General features: G+C 50.0%; 1 protein-coding gene across 1 annotated transcript in view; it reads right to left on the bottom strand.

Moving 5' to 3' along the window:
- Positions 1-599: 599 nt before the first annotated feature.
- The window catches only part of triob (trio Rho guanine nucleotide exchange factor b), a 61,151-nt gene continuing 49,896 nt past the window's right edge, over positions 600-11,854 (bottom strand). Inside the window, exons 44-58 of the mRNA XM_084702241.1 lie at positions 11,641-11,733; positions 11,351-11,401; positions 10,965-11,042; positions 10,364-10,555; positions 9,673-9,850; positions 8,513-9,258; positions 6,786-7,033; positions 6,535-6,661; positions 6,356-6,383; positions 5,763-5,928; positions 5,366-5,487; positions 5,033-5,111; positions 4,591-4,791; positions 4,180-4,318; positions 600-3,973 (exon numbers count right to left, since the gene is read on the bottom strand). Of these exons, the coding sequence (XP_084558367.1) occupies positions 3,428-3,973; positions 4,180-4,318; positions 4,591-4,791; positions 5,033-5,111; positions 5,366-5,487; positions 5,763-5,928; positions 6,356-6,383; positions 6,535-6,661; positions 6,786-7,033; positions 8,513-9,258; positions 9,673-9,850; positions 10,364-10,555; positions 10,965-11,042; positions 11,351-11,401; positions 11,641-11,733 (2,994 nt within the window). The 3' untranslated portion in view covers positions 600-3,427. The remainder of the gene's footprint in view (positions 3,974-4,179; positions 4,319-4,590; positions 4,792-5,032; positions 5,112-5,365; positions 5,488-5,762; positions 5,929-6,355; positions 6,384-6,534; positions 6,662-6,785; positions 7,034-8,512; positions 9,259-9,672; positions 9,851-10,363; positions 10,556-10,964; positions 11,043-11,350; positions 11,402-11,640; positions 11,734-11,854) is intronic.

Genomic DNA, 11,854 nt, shown 5'->3' with positions numbered 1-11,854 from the left:
GGGCTAGTTATAAACCTGGCAACCCTGGGGGAGTTATAAACCTGGCTACCCTGCATGGGGTAGTTATAATAATAATAATACATTTTATTTATATAGCGCTTTTCAAATTACGTTACTTTACATGGTTAAAATATACATTAAACAAGCGCATCATATAAAATCACTGCATTTTTACACATTAAAAGCAGATCTAAAAAGGTGCGTTTCAACTAATGATTTAAAAGTTGACAGGTTGGTGCAGTCTCTGATGGGTTTGGGGAGTGAGTTCCAGAGGGAGGGAGCGGTGATGGAGAAAGCTCTGGCACCCCAGGAGTGTTGCTTGGTCCTTAGTGGGGTGGACAGGAGGTTGGCATCAGAGGAACGGAGGGAGCGGGAGGGAGTGTGGTGGTGAAGCAGGTCGGTGAGGTAGCGGGGGGCCTGGTTGTGAAGGGCTTTGTGAGTGAGAAGAAGGACTTTAAAGTGAATGCGTTGTGGGACGGGGAGCCAGTAGAGCTTCTGCAGGACGGAGGTGATGTGGTCACGGGAGCGGGTGTGAGTGAGCAGACGTGCGGCGGAGTTCTGGATGTACTGGAGTTTATTGAGGATTTTGGATGGTGAGCCGTAAAGGATGCTATTGCAGTAATCGAGTTTGGAAGTGATGAACGAGTCGATCAGAATCTCGGCAGTGGAGGAGGAGAGTGATGGACAGACGCGTGCAATGTTTTTGAGATGGAAGAATGCAGTCCTGGTGATGTTATTGACGTGACGTTATAGTTACGTTATAGTTGTAGTTATAAACCTGGAAACCCTGCATGGGGTAGTTATAAACCTGGCAACCCTGGGGCAGTTGTAAATCGTGGGCTGCCTTTGAGAAGACTGAGGGAGCACATACAGGAAGTTACGAAACAGAAAACAGTCTTCACCTTTCTGAAAAAAAAGCTGTGAATCATCTTGGGAGAACTCACACCTGCAGGTATGAGACAAGATCAGAGAGTTGCTCCTTATCGTCCGTGAGATCAGAGAAAGTTGCTCCTTATCCTCATTGAGATCTCCCACAGCTTGCAGAGGTGTTATTTGTGCACGAGGTGTTAGTGTGACATGAGAACAACAACAACAAGGACCTAACGTCGGGGTGTCAATGGTTATGTTCTGAAATACAAAACTACCCATTTGTTATGTTCCATATGTTTAATGGCAAAATAAGTGAGGACAGACATAAATTTATACATCATGTAATCTGTAAACACAATTCCTTTTTCTGTACAAATTAATATACATGCAAAAGTCATAGTAAAACATTCAAAATGACGTATACAAAATGAAGATGTGCCATCCAGGTTGGCCCAGTCCGTTTCTTAGCTTTTCTCAGCTTTACACATGAATAAATAACAAACGTACAAGTTCACAGCCAGCCAGAGCTTAGCTTCTCTGACATGACAACAGCAACGTGCTCATTTAGCAGACGCTTTCATTCAAAGCCACGAACAGAGGGGGATTTGAACCGAAGACCTCTTATTCTGCTGTTAAATGGTCTAACCACTGAGCTACAGCCACTCATGGACATCTGACCAGCATTCTCTCCCACAGTCTCTCTCTCTGCAGTGGCCAACTCCCTTAGAGAATGTGGAGTGAGGTGTGTGTTGCATCTTACTCAGAGTTATTGAAATGTTTATATTCTTATTGTTATTATTATTATTATTATAATTGTCACTATTATAGTTCTGGAGAAGTTTTCTCCCAAACCAAACACGTGTAAGTTTTACATTAGCTCAGGAAGCAAATCATATCAACACATACGAAATACAGAACCTAAAGCCAAACCAACTTGCACAGCAAATCACTACTTTGTGCACAACGTGGTGTTTTAAAAGTTCATTAGATTATTCAGTTACAGGCACTAAACGACTAACAATAGTAATAAATAATGCCACAACAAATAAATGCAAACAGCCATGTCTAAGTTCAGTGTGGTTGTCATAACTTAACACGATCCAGTCGTAACACATTTTAAGAGGGGAAAAATCATGATTAACTTTGGTATAGTTACACGAAAATCGAACAATGACAAACATAAGTGCCTTTACAAATACCATTCTTACATTATTTTCAGAAACCCGTGTTGAGGTTTCAATATATTAATACTGAACTTAATACAGGAAAAAGTAACACAATACAGACATCTATTGAAGTATCAGGAACATGCCTTGTTAGAATCCTGCTACAACACAAGCCGTAATAAATAGTTGCATAAACATTAAAGCTGCAACATTGCACATGAAAATTTGTGATGTGCATGGATAATAACATTTAGTAATGAGTGCTGCCATAAAACTAGAGCAAAGGGGAGCTACTTCCCCTGAACCCTAACCTCTCAACCCTAACCATGAACCTGAACCCTAACCTCTCAACCCTAACCCTGACCATGAACCTGAACCCTAACCTCTCAACCCTAACCATGAACCTGAACCCTAACCTCCCAACCCTAACCCTAAACATGAACCTTAACCCTAACCTGATTCCCAAACTCTTAACCTAAACCCTAAATCTAACCTTAACCTGACCCTTTAACCTCTTAACCTGAATCATAACAATGAACCTTAACCCTACCCTCAATTTCTAAACCTGAACCCAAAGTCTTCCCCGAACCTAACTTGAAACCCAACCCTCCTTAACCACCATGAAGGTGTTCTCCGACTGGTCAACCTAACCACTCAGCTGAAGCAGCAACTGTGAGTCTTCAAATGAGAATGAAGGCAGGAACACTTTATTTACAAAGTAAGGCTGATGCATTAGAAATCTGAAGAAATATCTGACTTATAATAGCTGTTGAAGCTTTTATTGTTTGTCATAAGTTGTACAAGTGTCACTAAAATAGTTTATCTTTCAAATGATGCTAGGCCCATACAAGAAGCAAGGCCAAGAATTTCAACGATTTATCTGAAACATGATTTTGGTCTCCAACCGGTAAATGTGAGGTTATTCCAAAGTTAATCTACATCATCTGTACTGTTCAGGTGTCAACTTGTTTTGATCATTTCAGAACCTCTGTTCTTGACAAGATATGAATAAAGTTCTCTGTTACTTTACTATACATTATCTTTACAAAAAGTAATCTCTCATTACAAAAAGACATTTCTCTTATGTTCAACTGAAAACACACGTTTCTTTTAAAGAAACTGTCCGAACAAGAGGCTCCTTCACCACAAGCTCCTCACAACGCTCTCTTGTCCCTGCTAGTCAAGTCTCTAAGCAGTCTCAAACTGTTTGTTTGCAAGTCAGGATAAAACCATGACTCCGCAAGTTGGTGGGGGAGGCAGGGGGGAGTTTAGAGGTATTGTGGGATAGGGGAGGCAGGGAGGGAGGGAGGGGGGATCAGCAGGCAGCAGCAGGATCCTTGGTGGCGAGTTGGGGGACGATGAGATCATTAACGTGGTGGTCTTGTGGCTGGTCACACAGCGTTGAGGAGTCGGCTGTGCAGGAAGGCCTTGATGGTGGCCACGGGGCGGACGTCGTTCAGGTGCCTCCTCCGCTCCATGAAGGACACCAGGCGGGACGTGTCCAGGTGGCCGGGGGGGCGGGGCCCGGCGTGCGGCTGCAGCCAGGGCTCCTGCAGGCAGGCGTCCGCTGAGGGCCTCAGCCTCGCCTCCGTCTGCAGCAGCAGGCGGACAAAGTCCCGCGCCGCCCGGCTCACCCCGGAGAAGTAGTCCGGAGGGAAGCTGAAGTCCAGACGGCAGATGTTGACGCAGGTCTCCTCCACGCTGTCGTCCAGGAAGGGGGAGGCACCGCTCAGCAGCACGTAGGTCAACACGCCCACGCTCCAGAGGTCAGAGGTCAGAGAGACAGGCAGGCCCAGCACCAGCTCAGGGGAGGAGAACTCGGGACTGCCCAACAGAGGGTGGACGTGCTGGGAGGAGTACAGCTGGACCGCATCGCCAAAGTCCGTCAGCTTGACCACGGGAAGAACGGTGGTGTTTTCTACCAGGATGTTCTCTGGCTGTGGAGGGGGTTCCACAGACGCAACACAGGGTCAAACTCAAATACTCACCCACAGACAGACAGTGAATGTTGGGGGTGAGGGGCTGTTGGGGTTGCCACACCCACATCAACCCTTTTCCCTCGTAAATGATTTCCTCATTAGTGCTGGTAAACATGGATGTTGTGTGAGGGGTTAGAGTGGGTAAGTGAGGGAGGCTGGGCTACCTTCAGGTCAAGGTGGGCTACCCTGCAGCTGTGCAGGTAGCGCAGGGCCTCCAGGATGTCTCTCAGGTACAGAGCCACTCTCTCCTCCGTCAGGCTGCCCCAGCTCACAATGTGGTCCAGCAGGCGGCCCTGGCCAGCCCTACGCACATGGCACACACCAACAACGATCAACCCAACACTGGTCAACCCAGCACACCAAACACTGGTCAACCCAACGCCCCTAACCCTCATCCCCAACACCAGCCCTCATCCTCAACCCCAGTCATTCCCATCCTCAAGCGGGTGGTGGTTTCAACCCTCCCACCCCTCCCGCCGCTTTGTCTAAAAATCATCTGCTCATCGCCCCCCCAGGCAGGCAGACAGGCAGGCAGGCAGGCAGGCAGGCAGGCAGGCAGGCAGGCGCGTACGTACATCTCCAGGATGAGGACGTAGCTGGTGGGGGTCTCGTAGGTGTCCAGCAGCCTGGTCAGGTGGGGGTGCTCCAGCTCCCTCAGAAGCAGCACCTCCCGCTGCACCTGCTCGCGCCGCAGCAGACGCTTGTTCACGTGCTTAGCCGCTACGCTGCCCCGGCCGCCAGCCTGCTCACAGCGCCGGGTCACCGAGAACCTGCCCCTGCAGGGTCAGGGTCAGGGTCAGGGGAACGCTACTGACCACTGTCCCTCCACATAGAAATGTACATACTAGAAAATAACTATATCAAGTAGTAGTGATTGGCAGGTGGAGAGTATAAACACAATGAATGTAACATGGCTGGGTGATAAATGTAAAGTGACTAATATCATGAACACCTTAAACACCTGGGAACAAAAATGTTCACTATACTATAAAAAAGCTGTAAAAACATTTGTTTTACCTGCCCAGTTCCGTGGTCTCAGTGTAGAACAACTCAAAGTTGTTCTTCCAAAGAACGTCACTCCCAATGTTGTTGACATCTACAAAGAAGCGTTCTGTTAACAAATATTTGGTATACAGATGTACGTAGATGCATTTGATTTAACTTAGCGTGCATGACCATGTGTACAGGCACATTTAAAGTATGTTACAGAAACTCAGAGACTGGTTAGCGGAGCAGAACTACTTTCAGAGACTGGTTAGTGGAGCAGAACTACTTTCAGAGACTAGTTAGTGGAGCAGAAGTATTTTCAGAGACTGGTCTGCTGGTTAGTGGAGCAGAACTTCCTCTCACCTGACACTCGGAGACTGGCGGAGGAGGACGTGGTTCCTGCAGCACTGCTGGCGACGCAGGTGTACACCCCCACGTCTTCCTCACACACCTCCAGGATCTCCAAGGTGGCCTCACCAGTGTCACTGTTAGGGGCGGGGAGGTCAGAGGTCACGAGAAAAGACCCCAAAACACTGAAGCATTTAGGACAGATCTCCCGGTTACCACTTGAGAGACTTCATTGATTACTACCTGATTATTAATTGAAGCTACTTGATTAAGATGATTTCTGTTCAGTTAGTACTTTGAGGAAGTCAAGAACATCATTCTGCATGCCAAAGTTCTGATGAGCGCCGTTGTGAATGTACAGCACTTTAGAAGCGGTGTGGCAGGACTGCCAGTGAGTGCGCCTGCTGCTCACCTGTGCCCCTGGCAGAAGCGTCCGTTGCTGGGCAGTGGCACGTGGTCAGGGCCTCTCCACGACACAGCGGCTCTGGGAAGGCCACACACCTTCCCCCTGAGAGTGACGCTCTCTCCGCGCGCACACACCACATCACTCAGAGGCAGGAGGAACTCTGGAGGCACTGCTGGAGGGAGAGAGGCAGAGGTGAGTCAGAGATGAGGCAGAATGGAGACTGCTGTAGAGATAGAGGCAGAGATGAGAGAGTGGAGTCTGCAAAGAGGAGCAGAGAATGAGGCAGACTAGAGAGGCAGAGATGAAGGGAGAGACACTGAGATGAGGCAGAGTAGAGGAACTGCTGGAAAGAAAGATGAGGCAGAGTTGAGAGTAGAGCCGAGGGAGAAATATGGAGGCACCGAGTCAGAACTAAACTATAGCAGAGTCCACATAGCAGGGTCAGATGTGAACTAAGATGAACAAGGCAAAGTTTGGAAAAAGCATGTTTGCAATATCGGATTGGGCATGATACAATCTCCGTTAATCTTTCCTAATCCAACCAGCACTGCCAACGTTTTTAATTCAACCCATGCAAAAACACAGATATGGCAACTTACCATCATATATGTAGTTGGGATTCAGAAGCTAAAAAGGTATACAAGAGCATAAAATAAGATAAATATGAGTAGCTGAATATTGCCCAAACACTACAATCTGCTATCATTAGAATGAATGTATAGTTCAACTCGTGTAGTTTCAAAGGCTCAAGTGGAAAACGTTGGGCTCGCCAATCTACCTTGACAGACACTTTAGTAGCCAGACTGTTGTGAGATCTACGGTAGCCGTTCTCCTTGGCGGTGTCCTTGTCTCTCTTCTCTGTCTTCCTCCTCAGACGGAGGGCTGTGTGCCACGATGACCATTTTCTGACGAAAACAGAGAGTGAGAAGAGGCACCTTCTGATACCGTAACAGACCACCCGGTGTAACACCACAGTCCTCCCCAGTACAGACCACAACATTCACGTGTGTTGGGTTTGTGGGCTCTTACTTGACGGTGCCTTCGGGGTGTTCGGGGGAGACGGGGGAGGTGTGTCCAAGCACCTGGCCGGGGATCCAGCCCTCGGCCGCCGGGCCCTGCTCGGTGGCGGCGCGGAACACCAGGAACATGTTCTGCTGGTTGCTGGCCAGCATCTGGACCACCTCCCCCTGGAGCACGCTGATCTCATCCTCCTTCAACGCGGCGTAGTCCTGGGTCACCAGCATGGGGGACACACCGCTGCTGCTGCTGCTCTCACTCTGAGGGAGGGAGGGAGGGAGGGAGGGAGGGAGGGAGGGCGGGAGGGAGAGGAGAGGAGAGGAGAGGAGAGGAGGGGAGGGAGGGAGGGAGGGAGGGGGGGGAGAGGAGAGGAGAGGAGGGGAGAGGAGGGGAGGGAGGGAGGGAGGGAGGGAGGGAGGGAGGGAGAGGAGAGGAGAGGAGAGGAGAGGAGGGAGGGAGGGAGGGAGGGAGGGAGGGAGGGAGGGAGGGAGGGAGGGAGGGAGGGAGGGAGGGAGGGAGGGAGGGAGGGAGAAGAGGGGAGGCGGGGAAAGAGGAGAAGAGGGGAGGCGGGGAAGAGGAGGGGAGGGGAGGCGGGGAAGAGGAGGGGAGGGGAGGCGGGGAAGAGGAGAGAAAAGAAGGGGGAAGGAGAGGAGAGAGAAGGAGAGGAGAAACGGAAGAGAGGAGAAGGGAAGAGACAGAAAGAAGGGTGAGGAAAAGAGGGGGAAGGAAAAGGAAAGGTGAGGAGAGGAGGGATGAGAGGAGTACAGATGAAGAGGGGGGGGGCGAGGAGATAGATGAAGGAAGAGGATAATACACACAGTTAATCAGAAGTGTATATACTTTGCTGTGCTTTTGTGATCGTTTACCATAAATAGAACTCGCAAGTCTATTGAATATACTAACAAGCTGGCACACATGAATACGTGCACGGTGTCATAGGAAAAGCGTTTGTTACCAAGGCCCCAAAATCGAGAGGAAGGCAGATTTGGAAAGCTGGAACAGAAGGCTATTTTTGCACAATAGGTAAATGTCTATGTCCTATTTAGCAAGTTCATGACACTAGGAGTGCAGGTTGCAGGAAGGTGGCATGGTTAGTGTCTGGACAGAGAAGGCTCGACATTTGCATTACAGCAGGTTTCTGGGGGTTTAGGTTTAGCTCAGTTTAAAGCATTCAACTGCACATCAAGAGGTTGCAGGTTCAAATTCAAATCCCTGAATATCGCTTTGGATGAAAGTGTCTGTTAAAAGCATAATCTACAAATGATTCTTTCTTACTACAGACAGAAAACAAGAAAAAGACAAGAAAACATGCCTAACCACAGCAAACAGGAAATGACATCTGTCTATACTTCCTCTGTGAGATCCTCTTCAGAACATTGCTGATGAAGCAAATGTCACTTCAGAATATTTCTTGTACGGCGGAGAACTAGAAAAACCCTTTGATGGAAACATTTAAAAATTCATTCGCAGAAAATGTTAGTAATAAAGAGTTAAAAGTTCAACGGTGAACTCACAGTGAGCAGAGTAGAAGGGCAGAGAGTCAACATACACAGACAAACTTGATTTAGTTTGTCAGGGGTTTTGGTAGTCCTGTAGCGGTACAGACCCAGGGCATGTGCTAGTGCTGGAGTTAGCCAGGCGGCGTGCTAGTTCAGGTGTTAACCAGGGCATGTGCTAGTGCTGGAGTTAGTTGCTGCACAAGGCCGAACTGAAGCCTGGGCCTCACGTAGGGTGCTTACCCCGTTGCTCTGGATGGAGTGTATGGACTGCTCACTGGTAGACGAGCAGGTGCTCATGCGGTCTATGTCCTTATTGTGTGCAGACTGGCGGCGATGGTGGCTGCAACCATGGCTCCCCCATCCCAGGGAGTCCCCACCATCACTGGGCCAGGAGAAGGAACCAGGCCTGCCGGCTGGGGAGGCCGGGCCTGAGGCCCAGTAAGAGGGGCCTTTCTGGGTTGGGCTACTCGCAATGAGACTGTCCTTCCCAAGACCTCCAGGGGACACGGGGGATTGAAAGGGAGAGACAGTCCCCACCCTGGGGTTGGTGTTCAGCGGGGCCACAGGCATCTGTGGGAGGGGGTTTAGAGGGGGGTCTTTGTGCCCCTGTTTGGGGCTGCCATCTGCACCAGACACCATGCCATTGCAGGGGGGGCCACCCAGGACCCTCATCACAGGGGCCGCGGGATCCAGGTCCCCCCCTCTGGCCTCAGGGGGGTGGGGGCTGGCAGGAGGGGGCTGCAGGTGGGGGGGCCACGTACCTGCTGTCCGGTCGGGCCCCTCGGGGCCCGGGGGGTGGTGGTGGTGGACGGGCTGGGGCAGGCGGGAGGAGGGCTGGGGGATGCGGGAGGCTCGGGAGCGGGGGCCGCACAGGGACGATCCCCCGGCCAGGACGGAGCCGGAGCAGATGCCGCCGCTAGGGGGCGCTCCTGCACCGCCGCCGCCGCCCACATGGTTCCTCTGGTACTCAATAGGGGATGTCAGAGCTGGGGAGAATAATGGAGAGAAAGAGGGGGAGAGAGAGACAGGGGGGGGGGAATGGGTGGGATGGAGAGAGGGGGGAAGAGAGAGAGGGGGGGGGGGAATGGGTGGGATGGAGAGAGGGGGGGGGAGAGAGAGACAGGGGGGGGAATGGGTGGGATGGAGAGAGGGGGGGGGAGAGAGAGACAGGGGGGGGGGAATGGGTGGGATGGAGAGAGGGGGGGGGGAGAGAGAAAGAGAGAGAGAGAGGGGGAAGAGAGAGAGTGAAGAAAGAGAAAGCGAAAGAGAGAGAGGGATGAGGAAGATAGATGGAGAGAGAGATATTGAAGAAGACATAAAGAGAATGAGAGATGAATTGGATCTTCAGACAGTATTGGTCTTCCTAATGTGGAGAAGGTGGACGGCGTCAGCTCGGTTACCGTTGAGGAAGTTGCGTTGGTTCTCCAGGATCTGGCTGATGTGGTGGATCCACACCTGGCTGACGGCAGAGCTGGGGGACTGCAGAACAAAGTTCTCCAGCGCACCACTAGAGGAACGTGACGTCAGCGTGAACTTAGATGTGTCGTCTGGGCTCTCCTCCAGACCCAGCCAGCTCACCTGGACAGACAGACAGACAGACAGACAGACAGACAGACAGACAGACAGACAGACAGGCAGACAGGCAGACAGGCAGACAGACAGACAGACACAGACAGGCAGACAGACAGACAGACAGACAGACAGACAGACAGACAGACAGACAGGCAGACAGGCAGACAGACACAGACAGGCAGACAGGCAGACAGACAGACAGACAGACAGACAGGCAGACAGACAGACACAGACAGACAAGCAGACAGGCAGACACAGACAGGCAGACAGGCACATAAAAGACAGACAGGCAGACAGACAGACAGACAGTGGAGAGGTCTTGTGAGTTTAGGACAACTTTACATTATTATCAGTGTTGACATCTTCTGCTTCTGAGGTTTGTCTGGTTGTTAGTTTGGCCAGCTGACCACAGTGTGGTCACAGCATGTAGGATAACAGGGTGGAGTACCACCACTCTACTGTAGCCAACAGCTAGTCACCTTGATGCTGTTCTCTGTACCGTAGCCAACAGCTAGTCACCTTGATGCTGTTCTTGAAGAGATAGCCGGGGGTTGAGTAGCCCTTCTTCTTGTCCAGCGGCTCGCTGAAGATGACTATCTGCTCAAAGAGGAAGACCCTCCTCTCCTTCATCCTGGAGAGAAGTCCACTGTCCTGGTCGGACACCATGAAGGTGTCCTGAAGAAGGAGACGGCCCTGGGCTACAATCTTCCCCTGGACAGGAAGAAGAGGTGCAGACTGATTCACATGAACACTCCTGGAACATACTGTTGTTTTTTTCCAGACACAAAAGTTTAGAAAAGCTCAACTTTTGGGTCCATACAAATGTGTATGACAGATCAGAACACAGATGGTACAAAAGGAGTAAGTCTTGCCCTGCCCACCCTCCGCGGAGAGGGCAGGACAGAACCGTGAGAAACTGTACACTCAACGTGAACCAGGCTTGATTAAGGAAGACGCTGACATCTGCTGGACGCTCAGATACCAGCAGACACTTACAATTTTGTTAGACAAAAGTGAATATGGCATTGGGTATTGATTTCACTAAAAGGTGCTTTTGATATGATGTTGAATCAGGAAACAGCACCACATCACTTCCATTTAAAACATTGTTGGGCCTCACCTCAAAGCCTTGCAGACGACCTACATTCATCATGTCGTTGCATCTTTTGGGGACGACACACATCACCTCCACTGCTTTCTGAGAGCATAGAGGGAAACACTGACACACTTGAACTGAAGCAGGACTTCAGACAAGTGAGGACCACCAACCACATGTATTCATCCTTACAATTGACCATTTGTTATGCTTTTATCCAACATACAAGCAGTGTTTACAGCATTACTGCAGATAATCAAGGATGAGACGACCACAGTGCTCACAGTATTACAGAGACAGGTGCCAAATAACTGTCCAATAATGATAAAAACTTCAGAAACGGATCCGATAAAGACACATCAGATATTGTATGTGCATAAAGTCCAGTCAATCAGTGGAGTTGGCCTCACCTCCAACTCAACAGTATCTACTCCAGCCTTCTTGGAAAACTTGAGGAAATCCTGGATGGGGTTCCAACACAAGAGAGAATTATTTTTACTTGTCACGTTGTTGACAGTGACCTCAACTTAACCATTTCATGAATGCCACTAGGGTGTTAGCTAGCTGGGGTTATGAAGGCTACATTGCTAGCTGCTAGGGTGTTAGCTAGCTGGGGTTATGAAGGCTACATTACTAGCTGCTAGGGTGTTATCTAGCTGGGGTTATGAAGGCTACTTTACTAGCTGCCTGAAGGGTTCACCTTGAGGAGGAGCTGGTACTTCATGATGCGCTGCACCGGCTTGATGAGTAGGTCTGTGAGCTGCAGTCTGTGACCCAGACGCTGCTTTAGCTCCTGAAACACATCACACATCATACAGACACATACATTCATAAGTCTGATTAACACCACCGGAAAACACACACACACACTGGTGCTTGAATTCCTGACCAAAAACTAATTTAAAATCCAGGGA

The sequence above is a fragment of the Hypomesus nipponensis genome, chromosome 2, assembly GCF_054491055.1.
Source record: "Hypomesus nipponensis isolate SF chromosome 2, ASM5449105v1, whole genome shotgun sequence".
Lineage (NCBI taxonomy): Eukaryota > Metazoa > Chordata > Actinopteri > Osmeriformes > Osmeridae > Hypomesus > Hypomesus nipponensis.
The sequence above is the reverse complement of the archived record's forward strand: the minus strand, read 5'-3'. Positions and strand labels throughout refer to the sequence as shown.